The sequence below is a fragment of the Pseudopipra pipra genome, chromosome 22 (assembly GCF_036250125.1).
Source record: "Pseudopipra pipra isolate bDixPip1 chromosome 22, bDixPip1.hap1, whole genome shotgun sequence".
NCBI classification, from domain to species: domain Eukaryota; kingdom Metazoa; phylum Chordata; class Aves; order Passeriformes; family Pipridae; genus Pseudopipra; species Pseudopipra pipra.
In genome coordinates this window covers 3,501,243-3,524,871 of record NC_087570.1, presented here as the reverse complement: position 1 = coordinate 3,524,871, position 23,629 = coordinate 3,501,243, and the positions used below count along the sequence as shown (strand labels likewise).

The window sequence follows — 23,629 nt, the reverse complement described above, 5'->3', positions numbered from 1 at the left end:
ACATCTAAGAACCCTGAGTAGTTCTGTTTTGTACTTTCAGGGTAAAGAAGGGAAATGGTGTATAAATCACTGTAGTCCTAGAATAGCAAGTGACCTGATGTGAATCTTTAATATTGACAGTCAAGTGCAGGAATCTTCGAGTTTCTCACCTTTGTGTGCAGAAGACTGAGCATTGCTTCACAAACAGGGTGTCCAAGGGGCAGCAGAGGTGGCTTTGGGTATGAGGGGGAGATTCTTCCATTTTCCTGATCCTGACATATCACTGAACTGCCAGTGGGGTGGATATAAGCATTCAGTGTAATGAAGACTCCCAAAATAAGATGGGAAGGCCTTTTTTGGAGTAATTTCCTAGCTAATAACATGCAGCTTAAGGTGCCAATCTTCTCTAATACCTGTAAAACAAGATGATTTCAGAAGGGGTGTTTAGAGAAGAAGGGCTGTGGCAGGAAAACTGGAATTCCAGCTGGACCTTGCTTAGCCCTGCTCCTTGTTTGGCTGATTCTCAGGTTGGTGTAATTCAGAAGATACACACAGAATAAATTTCTCTATTAGTAAAGGTTGGAAAAGCCACAAGTGATGTAACACAGTCAAGTACTAAAGGAAAGGAGCCATGAAAAACTTGCTCTAAGCTGCCTATGAAAAGTATTCATAAATGAATCAGAGGGAAATCTGCTTGTTATACTCCAGCTTTCTTAGCAGAAGTGAAACTCTTTCCAGGAGAGTGGACAAAAATAGTATTTATTCCAAAGTTTGCCTGGGGTAGTGGTTTGAGTTCTGACCTTTGGATACGAAGTGAGAACAAATAGTGTTGAAAAATGTAAATGATTAAAACAAGCTGGCCTTCTCTAGGAAACATTTGTGACAAGTTTTGCCAAGAAAAGGTCTGGGTGATTGGATTAATGTTTTATTTGAATGGGATTTGATTGTGATGTGTAGATTTTTTAGTGTGTTTTTTATATAATGGCTGTAAATTCAGCATTAACCACGTTGCTGTGCACTTCCCTTGGGAAGTGATGGCAAATTCCAAAAGGAAACTTGATTTAATTATTCCTCTCTGAAAATGGGGATCACTCTCTTTTTCATAGGGTGACAACACAGTGGGAAATAACAAATCTGGACTGTGTGAGGGTTGGTTCCTAAAAGTTTGATACTTGCAGATTTTTCATTCTGTGTTTTCCCCTTTTTTTAAATGAACTGACTGTAAAAAGCTGTGTGCTAGGTAAACCTTCTACTAAAACCAACCACTCTGGGTTTAGGTAATTGCTGCTTCTGTAACACTAATTTTTACATGGAATAAGTTTTGTCTTAAGTGCTGATTTGAATTTTCTTGAAGCTACCAATGAAAATACTTTGGGGTTGGCAGTGTTTTGTTGGGGAACTGGCTTATTTGTAGAGATCAAAATGACTTGTTTTTGAAATAAAACTGAAATTTTGTTAATAGGCAGTAAATGTTTGAGCAGCACCTGGAGTCTGATAAGCTTTTGCTCTGTTTAGATGCTTAAAATTTAAACCACTTGTGGTTGGAATGTCACTGGGGGGTTTGGTGCGAAGGTCACGGCCTTGGCTTTGGTCAGTGGTGGGAAGTGGAGAAAATGCAGAGTTTTGCCATCCCATTTGATCTTTTAATCCAGAGTTCTGTCCCAGTTTTGTCTCTGTGCCTGCCCCTCAGTAAAATTACAGCAGTAAAAGGTTCTAAAACTCAAAGCTGAAGTAGCTTCGGGTTCTTTCTTGGGGAGGATTCAGTGGAAAAAATCTGCCAAGTCAACACATTGACCTCAGCCAGGACAACGTGCCCCTTCCTCTGAGGGGGGAGTTCCCAGCCTTTGTGTCCTTGCCCTGGGTGGGGGTTTTAACCCCAGCACAAGTTGGCAACTCAGTGATTTGTCTTTTTTCACGTGGTGAAGTTTCCTGCATTTACTCAGTGCCTGCTGAGCAGGAGCTGCCCCAGCCAGCACTTCAATTCCAAATTCCAAGGCAGTGTGGAAATGACTGAGCCATAATATGAGTCAACACAATTCAGGCACTTAAGGTTGGGGACTTCTTTTTTTTCTTTTCTTTTTTTTTTTTTTGTGAGTTTGACACAGTCACAGATCCCTATGGAATTTCCCCTTCCAAGCAGTCAAAACACACCGTGCTCACTCCATTTCCTATTGAAATCTAACAAAGCAGCCAAAAATCAGATTTCCATTTCCTGGTAATAAAGCTATTCCTTTGAGATCAGAGCTGGGAATGGATTTATATATATATATATATATATATATATATATATATATAGCAGTTCCTGCTTAATAATTGACTATTCTTTGGTGTCTTGTGTGCTGGGGTGTGAGTGTGAGGCAGAGCACATCTACCCTGGGTGTTCAGTATTAGACTGGTGTAATTGGCTTAAGGTTGTAGCCTAGTAGGGCTTGTGGTTCAGGCTGGTATTAAAGAGTTAAGAGCAGCCCAAGGTTATTAGATCAGCTGGAAACCAACTGCCCTTTCACAGTGTCATAAAGTAATTATGAGTAGTGTATGAAAACGGGGTGCAGTGTGTTCCAACAGCACTGCCTGTCTTTCCCAGGAATTGCCTTGTCCTCCTTTGTGTTGAGCTGAGAATTTGCATATTCAGGGCATGTTTGGTATTTGCCACTTGCAGCTGGAAATGGGAAGTGTGGCATTAAACCCCCCCAGATGATGCCATCTGGTTGTGGAGGTTTTCCATGAGGTTTTTCAGCTCCTGATAACGTTTCACCTCGGGTCTGTTCTCTTTAAACAAGCACATACCCCTGGTGCTGAGGGAATTGGGAGTGTGGTCTGCTTTAAATTGGGAGAGTGCTCTGGTTTAAATTGGAAGAATTCTTTCCTGAATGGATGTAGTAGTTGCAGCTGAGCAGGGCTCTTGCAGCTTCATCTGTTGCTGGGGTGTTTCTGTGCTGTCCTGACAGGAGAAAAAGTGTTGCTTGGAAAAAAAAAATCAGTCCTCATGCTCTGTTTTTAACTCAAGTAGCACGTGATCAAATGCTTCCACAAATTTTTAAGGTTAAAAAATAAGTTTTAGTCTAACTTGCCTTTGTGCACAAATGGGATCTGGGGTTTGAGTGACGTGATTTGTAACTAAAATATTGTTAATGTGGAAGATAAGTACAGCTGGGATGTCTAAATCCAACCAGGAATGATAGTTTTGCTGGAATTCAGCACCATGTCCTGCTTCCAGGTACCACCAAGGGCTTTTTTCCAGTGGGGGGAGAATGAGAGTGGACAAGTGACCTCCCATAGCAGGTCACTGTTGTCTGCTGGTACTTGAGAGTCAGGGGCTGGATTTGAGGGACCAAGAGTCCAAAGTTTGCCCTGGAAAGATGCTTGAGCCCCATGGAGCTGGGAAAAGCACTCCTTGTGGATTTTTAAAGCACAGAGTCAGTCACAGAAATGGGAATGAAGCTCAACATGTACATCTGAACTTCAGAGTTGGACTTTTCTAACAAATGCTGCTGTGTAAAGTTCTGCTTTGGCACAGAACTTTATTGAATCCATGCTTTTGGCTGGGTGCATCCCCTCTGAGGGTGCACTGTGGGATCTGAGGTGCCAAAGGTAAACAGAACTCTCTTGTTCTGTTCCATTCCTGCAGGAGTTCAGGATGGTTTAGGATTTCAGGAGCGTGACAGGATCCCAGACAGTGAAATCTCTGACCATCTTTCAGTTCATTTGGAGCAGAGGGGATTTTGGGGGAGAAATTCTAAGCATTGTGCATCAGGGTGATAAAGCTCTGAGATCATTTTCTGCCCTGTGGATCCCACACTGCCACGTGGGGTTGGTGTGGGTCTCATGGGAGAGCTCTTCCATGGAAGTCCTAAAGTATATTAACAGTTCTTAGGCAGATAAACAAGTGCTTTAGTCCTGCAGATAAGTGTGTGGAGAGATGATGAGTCATAAAACCTTCCCTGGGATTATCTTTAGGAGGCAGCTGAAACTTTTCCTGCCTCTTCCAGCCTAAATTGTGCATGTGATGACTGTTTTGGTTTTGAAGCTCAATGTGTGAGCAAGGCAGTGGTTGTGTTTGGGATTTTTGTTTTTTTTTTTTTTTGTCTAGGTTTATACAGGGATCTTTTTCTTAGAACTCTTGCTGTGGTTTTTGCTTTGTTTGGGGTTTTTGCTTTGCTTTGATGTGTTGTTTTTCGAGGGTTTCGGCTTGGTGCCTTTTTTTTCCTTCCCCTCTCCAAGAAGGCTTTTAGTTTGTGGGAGGTTTTTTTTTTTAAACTCTAGAGCAGTGTGAGTGTAGTTCTCCCTGTCTGGGAAGCAGTGGACAAAGAAATAATATGCACAGCACTACTGAAAAATCATGACAAGTTTTTCACTTGGGCTGAGAACTTGAGAAAACCCTTCATACCTTCATGGGAGGTTTGTTTTTTTTTTCCTTCTTGGTCTTATCAATACAATTTGAATAAAAAATAGTACATAATTATTTTGAAATGTCACTTAAACCAAAGTTCCTTCTGATTCAAAGGCCAGATCAGCATATGTTAAGGAGTAGTCAGCAAGTAATAAATCTCCCCCTGGCTGTGTGTGTTATCTCATGGGAGAGGCTGCAGGACTGGAGGAGAAAACAGGGCTAATCCCTCAAGTGCTGGCTGGATTTAATTAGGTCCCAGTTGCTTGGGTAACTGGCACCTGGTGAATTTTCTTCTGTAGTATTTTGAAAAGTAGCTCTTAAGTCAGCTCCTGATTAGGTCTGTGTTGCAGGGAAACACTTGGTGACAGGGCATCCTTCTGAACTCCTGCTCCAGTTAGGGAATGTTCACCTGCTTTAAATGATGGAAACTTCACCCACAGGTGTCCTCAGAGCTGGAAAACTTCAGTGCCCCAGAACAATAACGAGTCATGTCATTTGTTTTGCTGTCTTTGGTTGCTAAAGGATCACCTCAGGTTTTTGTTGGAAAGGACAAGTGAGATATGGTAACGCTGGTCCAGGTTATTGTGGGAATAAAGAAGGTCTTAAAAGACTTTCCTTGGTCACAGCTGGATGAAACACTGCTGGGAACAGCTTCTGGTGCTCTCTTTAGTCTCATGTTTGGACTGACAGGAAGCTGCACATGAGCCAGAGTGTGCCCAGGGGGCCAAGAAGGCCAATGGATCCTGGCCTGGCTCAGGAACAGGGTGGCCAACAGGGCCAGGGAAGGGATTCTGCCCCTGGACTCAGCGCTGGTGAGGCCACCCCTGGAGTGCTGTGTCCAGCTCTGGGCCCTCAGCTCAGGAAGGACATGGAGGGGCTGGAGCAGGTCCAGAGAAGAGCAACAAGGCTGGGGAAGGGACTGGAGCACAAGTGCTGTGAGGAGAGGCTGAGGGAGCTGGGGCTGTTCAGCCTGGAGAAGAGGAGGCTCAGGGGAGACCTCCTCACTCTCTGCAACTCCCTGACAGGAGGGGGGAGCCAGGGGGTCTCTTTTCCCAGGCAACCATCAGCAAGACAAGAGGGCTGGGTCTGCAGCTGTGCCAGGGGAGGGTTAGGTTGGATATTGGGAAGAATTTCTTTCCAGAAAGAAATGCTGCTCAGCCATTGGAATGGGCTGCCCAGGGAAGTGGGGGATTCTCCATCCCTGGAGGTTTTTAAGCTGAGACTGGATGTGGCATCAGTGCCATGGGCTGGGAACCACAGCGGGGTTGGATCAAGGGTTGGACTGGATGATCTCGGAGGTCCCTTCCAACCCAGCTGATTCTGGGATTCTGTGTCTTGTTCACTACAGACTCCAAGTAGCTTTATTAAATATTTAATGTTCTTTCAGAGCTTCTACTGGTGTCTAACCTTAAACCTTCACCTTGAAAACAGAGTTAGGAACCTCATAGTGCTTCCTTTAGGGAAAGGACCCTCCATTTGGAAGGTATTTTCAGTAGGATACATGGCTTGTGTGATCCTAATTTGCATGTCATGGAGTATTAGCATGTAATTATGAAAGCTAAGGAGGTTTTACTTCTTCTTTTTCTTTTTTTTTTTTTCTTTCCCATGTGCTCATTTTTGTCCACACGTGTTTCAGGTCTCTTATTTCTGTGGGAATGTGTCAGTCAGCACACAAAGGACAAGCAAGGCCCAAAGCCACCAAACTGCTGCCACTGTCCCTGTGTCACCTCCTGGTTTTGCTGGTGGCAGGTGAGGGGACGTGACAGTGTCACAGGTGTGAACGAGGCCACTAAAAATTTTTCAAAAAATAAAAACAATAAAATTTTTATTAAAAAAATTAAAATTTTTAAATTTTTTCAAAATAAAAGCGATAAGATTTTTATTAAAAATTTTTAAAATAATTTTTAAAATAAAAGCAATACATTTTTTATTAAAAAATAAATTTTTTTAAAATAATTTTTTTAAAAAAGCAATAAAATTTTTATTAAAAAAATTAAAACTTTTAAATTTTTTCAAAATAAAAGCAATAAGATTTTTATTAAAAATTTTTCATATAATTTTTAAAATAAAATTTTTATTTAAAGAAATAAATTTTTTTATTAATTTTTAAAAAATAAAATAATATTTTTATTTGAAAAAATTTTTAAAATAAAAATTTTATTGCTTTTATTTTATTTTTAAATAATTTTTTAAAGAAGCAATAAAATTTTTATTAAAAAATAAAATTTTCAAATTAAAATTTTATTTTATTTTTAAAAATTATTAAAAAATTTATTTAAATAAAAATTTTATTGCTTTTATTTTAAAAAGTGTTTAAAAAATTTTTAATAAAAATCTTATTGCTTTTATTTTGAAAAAATTTTAAAAATTTTATTTTTTTCATAAAAATTTTATTGCTTTTATTCTATTTTTTTTAACGGCCACGCCACTTCACGTGGAGCTGGATGGTTGTTTGCATTGCTTATTTGATGCTTGATGGCTTATGGTCTTACTCTGCAGCCTTGTTCTCAGCAGCTTAACAAAGATCAGCCCTAAGGATGTGGTGGTGCCTCCCCCTGTTCCATCAGATCCCACTGCTCTGGTCAACCAGGAGTTCAGAGCATGGAGAGTCCTGAAGTGGGAATTCTGTTCATATCTGCAGCCTGACCAGAGCCAGAAGTTATTTCCTGCAGCGTTAAAACATTTCCCTCGCTGTGGATCAGGCTCAGATCAATCACTCTGAGCCTTAATATTCTCCTCTCCTCATGGAAGGTCTTGGGAGGTCCTTTCACTCGGGTTCATTAGCAGCTGAGTGCTGTGGGGTCATTTTGGGGCTGAGAGCTGTTTAAACCCCAGTCTATAGGGTTGAAACTGTGAGACCTGCCAGCTGGGCCTGTTCTTAAAACCAGGGCTTCAAATCTCCTCGGGAACTCAACTGGTTGTTGCCCAGGAGCAGTAACAGGACTACAGAGGAGGGGAATTTTTCAGTTATCTTTGGAACTATGCACTGGTTTGGTTTTTGGGGGGTTTTTTTGAGAGTAACTTCTCTGACTTTCAGAGGAGTGAAGCAGACCCGAGGGGAGGAAAAGATGTGGAGGTTTGTGCAGTGAGGAGTCACCGGGCAGCTGAGAGAGGCTGGGGTTGGTGTGCAGTACAAAACCAACCAGGAAAGTGGGGTAGGATCCTGGGGGAAGTTCACCTGGGGCAACTGTGCTGCCTTCAGGGAGGTGGAAAGGACACCTGGCTGTATTTTTGGGATGAAAAGATGTTAGAAGGCAACTGCCAGCATTGACAGCTTTGGTTTCCATCACTCGAGGTCAGGCAGGAGATCATGAGATCCCTTGAAACACAGACCCCTCTTTGCAAAGACCTTTTAGCACGTGTTTTGGGATCTTTAGCGAGAGCACCGAGGGATAATGAGCTGTTGGAGGTTGGCTGCAAACTCCTTTTTGAGCAGCACACCTCTGTCTCACGGCTCTGTGCTTTCATTCTTTGCCTTGCCCGCAGTATTTTGTTTGCTTTTCAGATAATATTCCTCCTGCCTCGTGTGGCACTGTCAGGATCAAAGGTCATCCTTGCACTAGTAGGGTTTTACCACTTTAAATACGAAGTATTTATTGCTGTTTTCTCTAAGTGCAGTAAAGGAAGTGAGATGTAATTGAAGCCATTTCAGTTGTTAAGTGTTATGAAATGATGAGGAATATGCTGACCATTTGCTGCAGACAGTCTCTAATAGGAGACAGGGCTCAAGCCTGCATTTCACACATGAATAAGCACAGTTAATCTCCTGATTACAACAGCCCTGCCCGGCCGGGAAGGGAGGCTTGGGGGGGAAGGAAATTCTGACGTCTGCTCTGTCATTAACTGAAATAAGCTGCTCCTCAGAGAAAATGAGACCCGGGCCTGAAATTCAAGGCAGTTTCTCAAGACAGGGTGGTGGTTTGAAAAACACAGGGGTTTCCAAAAGGCCGGTTTAAAGGGGTCGTTACAACTTGTTCTAATGTGAAAGGGAAGAAGTTTTCAGACACATTCAACTTGTAATATTTCCCTTCCCCTAATACCAAGTTTATTTACATACATACATATATATATATATAACAACTTAATTTTTTTTTACAGTAAAACAATATATTACATTAGGTTAAGTCCCTCCTTTTTTCCAAAAAAGAGTCCAGGAGAAAAAGGAGAAGTTGTCTTTTTTTTCTTTTTACTTTCAAGCTACAGTTCTTCTAAAGTAATTTCTTTTAGCACTGTTAAGTGTCTCTTATCTTGTCTTTATCCCCTGTTTTATCATCTGTCTCTGCTTGTACAGAAAGTGTTTTAAAACAGCGGATGAGAAAAAAATCTGTTTATTCTGATAACATTGTACCTTCTCCCCTCTGACCAAAAGAGGAGAATTTCTTTGTTTCTACTCTTGTGGAATTTTATGGAGCACTTAAGTGCTGCAGCTTTAGTCAGTCTTGTAGATAGTCTCTAAATCTCAGGATGCTGCTTTCTTTGGAGAGGAATTGCTTTAATTACAGCCCTGAATGTCTGGTCAGGGCTCATCCTGGGAGCCCACCCTGCACTTACTCTTCCATTTTGAGGAGCTCAGATCCACAGGCAGTTGTCTGGAGTTTAAATAAAACACTTAATGTGGCTGAAGACCAGAGGTTTTTGCCTTTGCTGCTCCCAAAAATAACCCCCATCTAGTTTTGGTTTGGGTGATTTAAATAACTCCAGTTATTTATTCCAGCTTTTCTGGAAGATGAAAGGTTTGCAGGGGGGGCAGCTGAGCCACTGAGAAATGGAATATCCAGTGGAGAAAAGCACAGCTAAATCCACCCAGGGAGTGACAGTTTGGGGGATATTTGTAGCCATGTGGCAGAGATGGAGGTGCCAAAATAAAATTTAGAATTGGCAGCTGAAATGAGGTGTGGGCAGAGTTTTGGGTGTAGTTGCACTTGGAGTTGCCTGCGAGGCAGCAACGGGCTCGTTCTAATAAACACACACAAGTGGAGGTTTTCAGTATTATACAAAACTCATCTCTGTCTTAAAATAAGTGACTTAGAGGCAAGTGTAGGGATTTGTTTTATTGGTAAAATTGATAAACATCCTGTAAAACCAGGGCTGTTGTAAAAGGGACACAATTCTGTTTCATTGACCCTTATCTTGGTTGTTATTGTGTACCAGCAATCTCTCTTTATGCTTTGATTTCTTTGTTGGTTTTCCCCAGATCTGAATTTACAGCACTTGGCAATGTTTAGATTTTATATATTTTAGTAAACATACTACAGATTTCTCTTTTTATTTGCCACAGACTTGCCTGTCAAGAGATCCATATGCATGCTTTCAACCCTTTTCACTTCTCAAAATCTGTTGTCTTTTTTTTTCTGAAACCTCTATCAACAAATGAGGGGTTTTTTTTACAATACTTGATGATTCCTCAGGGGAAAATGTGATTTATTTGTTGGGGTATGGGTGGTATGGGGTGTTGGGGTATGGGTGGTCCCGTGGCTGATCTGTGGTGGGATGGTGGAATTGCTCCACTGCCTCTGGTTTAGGTTCTCCACCCTAATCTCACTTTTTGTCTCTTTATCTGCATTTTGTTGGCTGGATGGTTATCCTGCCAATCCAGCTGTGCAGGTGTGGTGGCTGGGAGGAAAGCAGAGTGATTGTGCCTGATAAAACCCAGCACAAGGTGGGATTGTTGGGGTGTCCTGTGCAGGGCCAGGGGTTGGACTTTAATGATCCTTCTGGGTCCCTTCCAGCTCAGGATATTCTGTGATCCCGTGATGGAAACTGTTCAAAATAATCTGCTGTATATAACAACGAGGGGTTTTTTCCTGTTTTAAATGTTGTTAAGCAACCTCATAATGCAGATGTTTCCTTGGCTCCCAATGACTCCAAGTTCCCCAGATAACAGTTCTTGTTACAGAAGCAGCTCCTGCAGGTCCCGTGGGCCTGTTCTCCCCTAACAGCCTTTAACAGGAGGGAGTTATCTTGCATTATATGGTCATTTTTTAAAGCTCTGCTTTTTAATGGTGCTATGGGATGACTGCTTTGCATTACTCAGACCTATTTTGTGGTAATCATTGACATTAGCCTGGCTGACTTGAGAGGAGCAGCAGTAAATACACGGCTTCATATTTACTGCCTGTGGATTGCTGTTTGTTCCCGTGTGTGTTATGACTACAGAGGCCATTAAAGCACCTTTTTGAACGACAAGAAGAGTTCTAATAAAGAACTCCCCCTTTAATAGGGTGGATCAATGCCCTGGGCTGGGCTGGGAATTTCTGTGCTCTGCTCACAGCTCTGTACCTTGGTTGCTCTGTGCTTTTGGGGTCACCACTGAACCACTCGACCCTGAAGGTCCTGGGGATGTGTGATGGAGATGAGAAGGGATTTGGGAGAGGCTCCTGCAGTGGTTTGGGTGTCACAGGGCTGGTGACCAGTGTGCAGACAGCCCCAGTGTCCTGCTGTTTGCTGCAGCCCTCACCACACACTGAGAGAACAGAAAGCATAACTCGTTTATCCACTAAATTTGGGAACCCAGAAACTTCCTAAGACTGTATTGATCTTATGTTGCTGCTCTTGAACTAGTGTGAGGAGAAACTGTGGCTTATTTGGAAGGACATTACTTTTCTGGCAGCCTGTGTGTAAAGCTGTGTGAGAGCAGCTGTTCTCTGGGAGCTGCTCTCGGGTCACTGTTGGGAGCGTGGTCCATAAATCGCCCACCCGTTTTTGGAGGAGGCAGGAGCTGAGCTGCTCCCTCCAGATATCAGTCCCAGTGTTCCCTGTGGCCAAAGCTGACTGTCTTAAGTGTTGTTCTTAGTCCTTCCTGAATTTAGGAGCTCTTGCAAGTAAAAGTTGTTCTACTTGTGCTGTGCCAATTTAGAATAACACAAAGGGAAATGTTACTTTGCTGTCTTAGATCCTTCAAAATCCTCACGATTGCCCCATAAACCTGGCGATTTCCTCCTGAAAAATTGACTCTGAAGCCATGCAAAACATCCTGGTGACAAATGCAGAAATATTTTTGCCTTGGGAAATCTGGCTTTGCTGCTTTCCCCCAAGTTCTGTGGCATCAACGCCGTGTTGAAGAGGGATTTGGGATCTTATCTGAGCTGTCACCCTGCACAGCTCGTCTGTCAAACAGCCCCTCGACCTGGATTTGGGGATGATGCCGTGACATCCCAGGTCAGGGGGTCTCAGTGGGAGGGTGGAATGTGCAGTGGGAGGGCAGCACCATAAACTGGGATCTCAGAGCTGGCAGCTGCCAGCGTGGCTGGTGCGAGACCCGGCTCAGAAATGTGAGATCTCCCCTCAGAAATGTGAGATCTTTGCTTTGCTCAGGGCACGGTGGGGAAATAGCAGGGGAAGGAAAAGGTCGGTGTCTGTCCTGGGGAACACCTGGAATTGTGTGCCTGGATTCCAGGGTCACCTCGGGGCTGGGAGATGCTGATGAAGTGGGTGCTTTGTGTCCACCCTGGAGCCATGGGGGTGATTGGCACAGGGCAGTTCTGATGAACAAACACACTTTTAATTGCCTGTTCTTCGAGGGCTTCCAAGGGCTGTAAATGTGTAACTCAGTGACCATTCCTGCCCACAGTGTTCCAGCGGGTGTTTGTGTTACAAACTCCCAGGGAAGGAGATAAGGGAGACAACTGATAAGAGGCACATAAATCATTGGAGAGGCTCCTGAGAGCTTTTTAAGACTTTCAGCAAACTTGCCTCCAGAAGGGTCACACACTTGGCCTCTGAGCATTCAAGGCCAGGCAGCAGGACCCTTCAACACCCACTGCCCCAGCAGGATTGTTCCAGTCCTCACTCCCAGGAGGTGCCCGAGAACAGGGCAGGAAAATTAATGTTTGTGCTGAACATTAATATCCCAGGGAAGAAGCTGGTGTGTGGTTTGTACTCCTGGTGGGGAGAGCTCCGTGTTCTGGCTCTGTGTGTGGGAGTTGGGTGGAAAACACTGCAGGTAAATGCAGCAGGATCTGGAGTATGGAAGTTGGGGTGAGTACCTTCAGCAAAATCTCACTCCAAGCAGTGAAATACTGTCCTAGAGTAATGATAGAAAGCTCTGGCTGGATCTTTCCTTTCTTTTGCTTTCCTTTTTTCCTTTTGCTTTCCTTTTTTCCTTTTGCTTTCCCTTTTTTCCTTTTGCTTTCCCTTTTTTCCTTTTGCTTTCCCTTTTTCTTTTGCTTTCCTTTTTTTTTGCTTTCCCTTTTCCTTTTGCTTTCCCTTTTTTCCTTTTGCTTTCCCTTTTTTCCTTTTGCTTTCCCTTTTTTCCTTTTGCTTTCCCTTTTTTCCTTTTGCTTTCCCTTTTTTCCTTTTGCTTTCCCTTTTTTCCTTTTGCTTTCCCTTTTTCTTTTGCTTTCCTTTTTTCCTTTTACTTTCCTTTTTTCCTTTTGCTTTCCCTTTCCCCCTTTTGCTTTCCCTTTCCCCTTTTGCTTTCCCTTTCCCCCTTTTGCTTTCCCTTTCCCCCTTTTGCTTTCCCTTTCCCCCTTTTGCTTTCCCTTTCCCCCTTTTCCTCCTCTGTGGCTTCCCAGTGCCTGTGCCCTGAGTTTGCAGCCTGTTTGTGTGTTGTGCTGAGCCAAGCTCTCCACTTTGAGATGATGGATGAACCGTGGGGTGGGGAGTATTCCCAGGAATATCCTGCATGAACTCTTAAAGTACTTGATCCCTCTGAATATCTGCAACTCATATTTTCAGTGGCAAATGGATGATAAGGAAAGAATGTGGGAGAAAGCTGATAACAGATGTTCTTAGTCTTTGCTGAAACCTAAAGGTTAAAGGTGTGTGTGGCTCCCCTGCATTTAATGAGCTTTATGGTGGATGTGGATCTTGGGAAGTGGGAGCTGTGTGGAAACTCCTCTCTTGGGTGCTTGGAGCAGGCTGGGAGGATCTGAACCCCAGTCAAATGCTCCACTTGGATACCTGGAGTTTAACTCTTGATTCTGTCTGTGGCACCTGAGATTTCTTCTCCCTTACACTGATTACCAGGGTTATTTTTCACAAACGACCTCGAAGGTTTTCTTGAAGCAGTTCTTCAAACCTTATGAGTTTAGAGGGGGAACCTTTATGGGCTGTTTCCTTTTTTGTTTCTTTTGTAAAAACTTAATCCCTTGCACTGAAACAGAGTTAAAATTCTCCCTTGACATCTAAATTAGAAAAAACTCCGTGGCAGGAACTCCAGCAGTGGCAGCACATACTTCCTTTAATCTGGCATTTGCTGGAAACAGTGCCTTTTTATCTGGCAATATGAGACTAAAAGCTTACAGAAGAATGGTCCTGTTGTGTTTATTAAGGCTGGTAACACATGACCAAACAAATCTTGTTAAAAGATTTATCTGTCTGGCTTAAATAAGAAAAAGGAGCTCTTCTCCATATTTTTAGTTCCCCTCTGATGCCTTCCTGTTACGGTCTCATAGCATTTCTGGTGGACTTGCTTTCACATTATCTTTAAAACCTGACTCTTTAATTCTAGTTAAGAGGTTTAAGTACTTAATGTGGGAAGAGGTGGTATATGTGCCTTTTGCTCTGATAAAGGTCTCCAGGTGCCCAGCTGAGATCCCTGCAGGGCTGTGTGGGACAGGTCACTGCACTTTGGCCATCCCAGAGCTCCCAGATCCCTCTGGAACTCACTTCTCGTGGGAGCAGCACTGCCCTGCTCTCTGGGCTGGGATGGGAGGATGGGAATTCGTGGCTGAACAAATGCTGAAACTTCTAATTTGAACTAGATTTAAAATGCTGGGGAAACACATCCCCCCCGAGCCAAGTGAATGTGGGGTAATAAGTTGAAAATAGGGATTATGAACTTCTGCACTTCAGATTTTTAAATTGAGTTAAAGGTTAAATGGTGCCTGCTTGTTTTCTCCAGAGATACTTTGGCAAGACCATCTTGAAAATGCAGAGGCAGGTCTGGTAATATTCCTTGTGACATCTCTTGTTCTCTGTCTTTGGGAGTGGAACTGAGGTTCAGTGAGAGTCCAGCCTGACACCCGGCTGCTTTTGGGCTTGACTAGAGAAGGACTAGTTGAAAGTGCAGGTGTATCCTGTGCCCTGAGGGGTGGCTGGGAGCTCTGTGTGCTATTTTTGGAGTGATGCTGCTCTGGAGTTGCCTGTCAGAGAGGTGAAGGCTGCAGAGGCCGTGTCAGGAATGCAGGGACCCGGCAGGGCTTTGCTTTCCTCTTCATCGGCGCTCAAGTTTTCCTCCAGAACTGCTGTGGGCAGGGGAGGGATCCTTGGGACTTGTCTGCAGTTGGTTCCACCTTAACTGTTCTGAGAGGCTGCTGTGCAATGTTAAACACCTTTTCTGTACAAAAGGAGTGTTTGCAAGCACTCAGCGTGCTTGGGAAGTCACAGAGCACTGCAGGGGCCAGTTCTGACCTGGTGAAGCACCTGCTTCCACACTTCTCCTGAGACACTCAGTGCCAACTTTCCTCCATCCTGCCTGCCCCAGACTCAAACCCAAGGTTCCTGGTCCCAGTTTGCTCTGTTCCTTCATCACTGAACCTTTTAGCAGGAATCAGCACACTTGAATGTGTCGTGAGGTCATCGATATCTGCATTTTTTTTGCTACTAAGCAGAGAACAGAAAACTTCAGTGAGTGACTCTGCAAACGTGTTGTTGGCTCGTGTTTGATCTCTGAACAATTTCAGATAAAAAAGACCTTTCAAGTCTGGTGGCACACAGGGTGGAGGCAAGGGAAGCTCTCCCACAGTGGATGTAATAAACTTACTGGGAGAAGTGGACATATCCTGAGGCTCTGGTTAAAAAATAATAACAACAACAACCAAGTCTCAGAGTGTGATTGCAGCAGAGTTAACATTTTTCCTCAGGTTTTTCAACTTGCATCGAGCAAATAATGGACAGGGGCTGTTCTCCCCCTCCTTTGCATGCCAGGCTCAGCTATTGTAAAGTGATTGTTCCCCTTTTAGCTCAAATGACTTCTTTCCCAGCTGAATTCCCTACGGAGGGAGCAGTAAACCGGTATCAAAGGCTGTTAATGCCCTTCAGCCCGTGGTGCTTAACCTGAATTTCTCTTCTGTAGTTTAATGACAGAAGCAGCTGCTTTGGTGGTGGTTTGGTACAGGGAGAACGAGGGGCTGCCAGTGAATAAAATTACAGGAAACTCAAACCCCAGAGCTTGCCAAAACCCGGATTTTCAGTGTATTTGCCTCTGCTGTCCTAATCCAGAGTTAAACATCTGTGTGATTGCTGTGTGCTGTATTACCCCAGTTTGCTTTAGAGAACAAAAAAAGAAGGCTCAGAGTATTTTTGTGGGTTTTGTGCTGGTGTTTCCTCGGGTTCCACGTTCATTCAGAATTCCACAAGTGCTGAACCCACCCCAACATCTGGGAGTGAGGAGTGATGCTGAGCCAGCAGATACTTTTTCACAGTATTTCCATTTTGGTCCAGAGCGATTCAGCAACATGTAGAGTCTGTAACATCCTCCTGTTGCAGGGTGGTTGGTGGGCGAGGTGAGAACGTGTGAAACGAAACCCCAACATTGAAGTTTAGATGATGTGTAAGAAACTTTCTGCTCTTCTGCTCGAAGGGATCTTTCCAGATATTGGGTGTGTCCTTTATCTATAAACAGCTCTTTGCTTTTGGTTTCTGGTGGTGGTAAATAAAGAGCAGGGATGCAGCAGGGGACAATGTTGTGTCTCACCATAAAAGCAAAATATATCTTGGAATCTTCAAAACACATTTGGCTCGTTGCTTAAATAATAATGTTTCTTAATCAAATACTTCTTTGTGGTAATAATGGCTTAATCTTAATTAGGTGGCTGCTGATTAAACAGTTTTTCTTTGCTCCTCTGGCAGCCCTGTATTGCTGTTAAACAGTTGAGTTTGTGTAACATTATCTTTTCTCTGTCGTGTTTTTTCTTGGTCCTGTTGCAGCTGAATTTAAGGTTATGGGATTGCTTTATTCTTAGACAGAAGCAGTCTTTGCTTCACGATGATGTTGGTTGAATGCTGCAAAACTTCTGAAATGGAGCATTTGGAGTAAAATAGTCTTGGAAATGGGATGTACTTATGTGAGAGAGTTGAACAGTGCTCGTGCTGAGATTGCATCCCAAGGTAGGGACTGATAAGATGAAGAGGCTGCCTCTGCTGTTCAGAAATACATTGGCTATGGAAATGACTTGTTCTGGAATCTCCTGAAATGGGAGCTGGGAGGAGAGTGGCCATTTGGCTGGGTTTTTTTAGCTGGAAATTTCACAGCTGAACAGACTGACTGTGCTCTACACTAATTATTGCCCAGCCCTCCAGTAAAGGAAATCATTCTGAACGTGGGGTTTAATTATTCAACGTTCCTCCTCTGTGCAAAAAAAAACCCCAAAACACAAAAACCCAGGAAAAAAATCCCCATTAATAATTGGACTTGTAATAAAAACACTGAAGTACTTTGTTTGGATTTAATCTGAGAGCAACAGCAAGGACTTAAAACCTGCAGCTGTGGGGGGGTTAAATCCTGCAGGGTTGGTCCTTGCTCCTGGGGAGAACTGAAATCCATCAGCTGAGGATGTTTGGAGGCTTCTCCTGTGCTCCATGGCAGGGGCTGTGCAGGGGTTTTCTCTCTCCTGGCCAGTTGGTTTTACCTCTGCCCATAAAAAGGGTGGATGGAGACAGAAGAGCAGAGCAAGGGGGGGAAGGTGCATTTGGGGGGTGACTCCTGTAAGTGATTTACCCCCCAGGCACGGGGAGGTCACTGGGGTTGATGTGGTGTTGGCTCTTGAACAGACTCCACTGGTGTAAAATGGTTCACTTGGAATTTGCTTTCCAAATGAAGCTTGGCCAGGAGCAGCCTGCCCTGAGAGCCTGGCTGCTTTTTCCAGGGTTATTTGCACAACTCTGCTTCCTTGAGAGTTGTGGGTGACGAAGAGGAGCTCAGAATGCCTCAGATGCAGATAAAATTAATATGGATGTGTTATCTATCAGTTATTAATGAAGTTCAGTTTATTTTTCCTTCAGACAGGGACTTTAAAATCATTTTTCCTTTATGTTTAGAGCTGTGTGGGGTGGTTGGCACCTTCTTAAGTTTGGGGCTTCAAGGAAAAGCCCTGTAGCTGTCCAGGTTCAAACCTGCTCTTTCTGTTCATGTGCCACCCATCCCCAATAATTCAATACTGTGGTGACTGATGGATGATTATATTTTTTTTTTTATTTGGAAATTATTTAGAGGCTGAAGAGACACATTTTGCACTTGCCAGAGAAAGGTGTTTGTGCTGGGCTCAGCTGTGTGATCCTTTCACCAGAGTGATCTTTATATCAACAGCGAGAGTTAAAAACCCCCCAAGTTTGCTGCTGGGGAATTCCCTAACCTCTGGAAATTTAAGACATTTCTTATTGAATCCCTGTAGAGCTTTGCTCTCACTATTACCTGCAGCTTCTCTGGCAGTTGACAGGTTCATTGTGCTCTTCTCCACTGGAGTTTCATTGGATTCCCCCGGTGTGTTATCAGAGTGATGGCAGCTGCTATAACAGGGAAAGAAAACAGAATCATTTCCTACCTGAGCTGTTCATTCAGGAAATGCCTGAGAGATTCAAGGCACAGCCTGAATTGCATCAGCAAAAGCAATTTGTCTCTCCCTTTTGCTGTTTCCATTGCTGGAGGTGGGAGTCGACAGGGAATGTTGTGGTCTGAGGTTCCTGTCAGGCTGAGGGAATGGCAAGTGCAGGGGATCACTGACTGCTCAGCTGACTTCTTAAAGATGAAAATAGTCCTTTTCCTTCTCTAATGTGGTTTCAAAAGCTTAACACATGAACAATGAATGTTCTCAGGGCCCCAGCCTTTGAGGCTGCAGCTTTCTACACAGTGGGTGAAGTTCTCATTGCACCAAGTAGCAGCTTCCTGAAAAGTTAGGAGTTGGATGTGAGTAAATTGGTGAATCAGGGGGAAAAAAGAGAATTTACCTTTGTGTGTTGGATGCCTCCTTTTTGAAACACTCTCCTTTCAGGAAAGATCCTATTCTTATCTATGGAAAGGCAGCTTTTGTTAGTGCATTTGTAACTCCTGCGGTTTGGTTTGGTTTCAATTAATTAATTCCTGTAATCTGTGGATTACAGGTTGGCTCTATTTTTGGAAAAGCAGGATAGGGGCAGGACTTCCTAACAGATTGCCCTGGAAGTGGCAGATGGCATCCTTTACTCTGTCCCAGCTTTGTAGGGCATCCGTTGTGAGTGCTGTGGGGATGTAAAACAATCCAGCCATTTGCTGAACTCCTTCATTTGCTTCCACTTGAGAGCCAGAGACTCCTCCTTTCTTGCACTTGTCCCTTCCTAAATCTTTTATGGAATTGCTTTTTTTCCTCCCTGTTAGCTGCAGGTATAAAGTGATGTGTGTTCTCAGTGAGCACTTCCCATCCCAGAAGTTGTAGTGAACAGAAGAATTTTTTTTTTTTTTTTTTTTTTAAGGAGCTGTGAGGATCTTTTTGAGGAGGGAAGTGGCTTCAAACATTTTACAGACACTGAAGTTATTATTTCTGTGAAGCCTTCAAAGAGCTGCTTTGTGTTTTACAATTCTGACCGAGTTGCTTTGGGATCGTGGGGGGTTTGAAGTTTTATTTTCGCAGAAATGGCCAGAATTTCGAATATTAACATGGGCTTTTCCCTTCTCTCTTTCCCGTCACCCCTTCAAGAACCTTTTTAAAACGCTGGGGTTGTTGGAGTGGTCGAATTTTTCCTGGATTTGAGTGAGAAATTCAGAAGACTGAAGCCCAGGCTCACTGTCTACCTTTCACGGAGGCCCAGCCGTGAGAGGACAGAAGAAGGCACGTGGCGAATCATGACAGCGGACAAGGAGAAAGACAAAGACAAAGAGAAGGACAGGGACAGAGACCGGGAGAAGGAGCGGGACAAGAGGGACAAGGCGAGGGAGAGCGAGAACTCCCGGCCCCGGCGCAGCTGCACCTTGGAAGGAGGCGCCAAGAATTACGCGGAGAGCGACCACAGCGAGGATGAGGACAACGACAACAACAGTGCCACCACCGAGGAGTCCACCAAGAAGAGCAAAAAGAAACCCCCCAAGAAGAAATCCCGCTACGAGAGGACCGACAACGGGGAGATCACGTCCTTCATCACCGAGGACGACGTGGTGTACAGGCCTGGAGGTAAGAAATCCCTTCCCTGCCTTGTTTCCCTTTGGAAGTTTTGTTTCCCTTTGGAAGTTTTGTTTCCCTTTGGAAGTTTTGTTTCCCTTTGGAAGTTTTGTTTTCCTTTGGAAGTTTTGTTTCCCTTTGGAAGTTTTGTTTCCCTTTGGAAGGCCTTGTGCTGCCAGTTGGTTGCAGCAGCCAGCCCAGTGAGCTCCCTGCTAATTGAAATGATCCTTGTCCTGGGGGCAGGAGGCAGCCTTTCCAAGGAGACAAAGGGGGCTGGGCATGCAAAAGCTTTTCAGTGTGTCTTGTGATGTCTGATTTAGCTCCCCTTCAGGAAAGAGCCACCCCTTTTTGCTTTCTGCTGCCTTAATTATCTGTGTGTCCCGTGGAATCTCTGTCCCTGGGAGATTTGAAACTAAATTGGGTGATGCACTAAAGGCTTTGCTCCCACTTTGGGAACAAACTGATCTGAGCTGGAGGTTTTGACTGGGATGTAGAGTGATCTTCAAAATCTTCAAACCTTTCTGGCAAGTTTGTCTGTGGATCTGTGATTGTTTTCTAAAGCTCCTCTGCTGTCTTCTGTGAAATATAAATCAGGTGACTCCAGATCTCATCCCTGTTGTGCCACTGATTTCACCCCCCTCATTAACAGCTCAGCCTGTGCACAGCAGCTTTAGCAGTGTCAGCACCAGCAAGTGTCTGGGATGTTTTGGGCACAGAACCAGGAGCTTGGGGTGTGCTCTGCATGTCTTGGATGTGCCTCTGAACATCACGTTTTTAGGGTCTCATGTAAGGTTTCAAGGTCTAACCTGTGGCTGCTGCCAGTTAACATTTTCCTCAACCTGTACTTGAAAATGAGATTATTCAGCCCTGCATGTTCCCCACATTTTGGGTACAAACTTCACCTGCACAGCATCTCAGAAGTGTTGATTGCAGTTGGTTGTTCCCCCACAAGCAATAAATAACTGTGTTTGGCTTTAGTGTGGGCTGAAGGGCCCTGGTGGTTTTACATCCCTTTGCTGTGAAATGCTCAGTGTGCCACAGTGAGCAAAACAGAGATGGATCCAAACTGGAAACCTGGGAAACTCAGGAGGTCAAATCTCATTTTTCTGTGAGGTGCTGTGTAATAGCTCAGCTACAGAAATGTCACTGTGTGAGTACTGATGCCTGGAAGAAAACTCAGGGAGAAAAAACTCCCAAGACAACTTAGTTTTGAGGGTGAGATAAGGAAAGGATTTAATTTGTGCCTAGGCATGGGGTTACAAGATGCTACTGTTACAGATGTTATAATTTATAATATTCTCTGTCCAATCCCAGGTTTTTCCACCCCCTGGCTTTTGCTCTGGTCCACCCCCAGTCCCACCCCTGGGGAATTGGGGCTGGGGTCTTTGAGACCCTTTTCTTCATCATCTTCATCTTCTTTGGGGTACAGGGGGCACATGGTTACCCAGGTCTTGACTGTACTCTTGCAGTTCAGGCCAGGATTAGATGTCCTCAAACAGAAGAGGCCTATCCTGAAGAGAGACTAAACATTTCTAATGGAATTCAGGGGTATTGATTTGGGGAATGGGGGTAAAAGGGTTGGAGTTACTGTGCAAAGGGTAAGGGAATAATTGCTGCTGCTTCTAACATCTGCTTCTGCTACATAACTACTTATGAAACTTGGAAAAATTAGAAAAGTCAAAAAACTAGCTGGACCTTAAGGCATCAGTGCAGATGGGAGTGTTTGAAGTGCTGTCCCCAGTTTTGGGGCTGTGGGTGCTCCAGGGTGTGTGGGTCAGCCCAGCCACTGCCCCAGGCAGGAGGTGCTGAATTCCACACTCCTCCTTCCCCCTGCAAGTCCAAGAGGCTGTTTTTCACTGAGCTCTCCCAGCATTAGTCAGAGCAGCTTATCTCTTGAAATGCTTCAGCTTCAATTTGGACTCCTTTCATCCATCACTCCAAACCCTTGCAAAGCTGTTTGTCCCTCGCTCGGGGCTCGCGCCTGGGGAACATTTGTCGCCCGAGCAGTGGCAAGAGGGAGCTGCAGAAGCTCTGGCTCTGGTGACAATCTTATTTTCAGTGTCAGAGGATGAAAAATAATTCAGAATCTGTGGAGAACAGCTGTTGTGTGGGCCCAGGAGTACAATGTGAGACACTGGCTTTATTGCAGAAAGAGCTGGGGCTTGAAATGAAGACGGGAAACCAGTTTGTGATCTCAGTTTTGCCCTGTTGTGGTGGGATGGAGGGGTGGTTGGAGCTGGTGTGGAGGAGGTTATTCAGTGAAAGAACAGGGAAAGCCACAGTCTGGGTGATAATGGGGTATTTGTAACTGTTCTGTCATTTAAGAATCTGCTTATTAAATGTTACACGATTAGTAATAATTAGCGTAAGAGAGGTGCCCCAGCACTGGAACTTTTCTGCTCAGTTTGCTCTTTGTGCTTTTGTAAAACTTTGTCTTGAAAAGTGCTGAGGGTGGTGAGAACAAACATTAGCTCAGTTCTGGAGGGACATGAGCTTAGCTGGAATCTTAACTGAATATACTGATTTTTAAATTCGATTTAAAAGGTAATTTCTCAACAGGATGAGATCTTGAATACACATTCCTGTGCTTAATTTATCCAAAAACCAGGTTTAGCATGTGTTACAGAAGGAGCTCTTACAGCTTGTTACACACAGGAAGATGTATTTGTAGCTCAGGGTGCAAATTACATAAATTTTAAGAGAGATTAGAGAGTTTAAATTAATGAGACACAGCAAGGATTAGAAAGATGAAAATTAAAGGTGTGTGCAATAGGGATAGCTGTCTTCAGCTTACATCTCCTAGGCTTTAAGGAAAGGAAATCCTTTCCAGTCATTTGATTCTGTCCCTTAAATACTCTTATCTGATATGGATGAAAGTTAAAGGTCTGCATTTTCCTCCTGTGAAGTCCTTGCTTAAAATCTCATTCTGTGTTTACCCTGTTGCTGTACAGTACTTAATCCAGCACTTAATGCAGCTTTTTTTTCCATGCTGAGCTCAGCAGCTGTATTGGAGCAATAGAAAACAAACTGTAAATAAATACATAATCAAGATAATTGGAATTTTTCCAAGTGAAAGGTGGCACTACATTGTTACTGTATAAATACTGCTCTTATTAATTTGCATGGATATAATGAATTCATGCACAGCTTTAAACAAGGTATTAAAAAGAACTGAGTAGGGCTTAGACAACACTATGCAATTAATCTTCTCTACTTTGCTGGGAATCACACAGGCCTCTCCTAAAAGCTTGTTGGCCCAGTTCCCCATCTGTCCCCTCAACTCCACAACCTTCCTCCCATTTCCTTCCCCATCTAATCTGGGGGGTTTTCCTGATTTTTACCCCCCCCCACACACAGTTGTAACCTTGCTTTTGTCCAAATGCCTGTTGGAACATGAATTTTGGTTGCACGGGGGCTGTTCAGATTTGCTTTAGGTAATATATTTGCATCTTTCCCCTCCCTCTTCATGAGGGCAACAACAAGCTTAAAATCTTCCAAGAACCTGACATATGGAGGTATTTTTCTCCTGTGTCTTCAGCCTGTCATTGGACATGGAGATTTCCTTTTCAGTAGCCCAATAAATTATGAAGTAAATGGATTAAGATGCCAGCAAAAGTACATAATAGAAATATCTGCCTCAGAATAGTAGCTGGTTCTGTGGATAATGATTGTCTTGTTCTCTGAGCTCTTGAATACCTTTCTTACTTGGAGGAACCTCTGTGTCCCTGTCCCCTTTCACCCTCAGCCTGTTGAACACCTCAGGAAGGGATATTCTCATGTTAAAGTCACAGAATTTAAAACTGAGGGTATTTTCACTGAGCAAACTGCTGTGGTGTCATTGTGGAACTGTAAAACTTGGTTGGATGGAAGTCTGAACTGATTTGGAGCTTGAGGAAAAAACCAGGTGACTTCATGTCCCCTGGAGCTGAGGCCAATATTGTTTGCTTGGCCTACGTAGAAACATTTAAAAGGATCTGCAGGAATTAAAAGGATTTATGAGGATCTGTTTCTCCAGTGACATCAGTAGCTACATAAACAGCACCTGAGCAAGAGGAATCAGCGGGAGGTAACTCAAGGTGAAATGATCCCACTCTGCTGCTCCAGCAAACTGCTCTGGAACAGCTCGTGTGAGAGCCTCGTTGTCCTGGAGCTTTAGGATCCGTGTGAAGCTGGAAGAAGAGGTGCAGGG

At 43.8% G+C, this 23,629-nt stretch overlaps 1 protein-coding gene across 6 annotated transcripts in view; it reads left to right on the top strand.

The window, feature by feature from the left end:
• The window catches only part of RERE (arginine-glutamic acid dipeptide repeats), a 204,006-nt gene that overhangs the window by 45,943 nt on the left and 134,434 nt on the right, over positions 1-23,629 (top strand). For all 6 annotated transcript variants that reach the window (XM_064678476.1, XM_064678475.1, XM_064678473.1 and 3 more), the window contains exon 2: positions 18,982-19,452. In XM_064678476.1, the coding sequence (XP_064534546.1) occupies positions 19,128-19,452 (325 nt within the window). In that variant the 5' untranslated portion in view covers positions 18,982-19,127. The remainder of the gene's footprint in view (positions 1-18,981; positions 19,453-23,629) is intronic.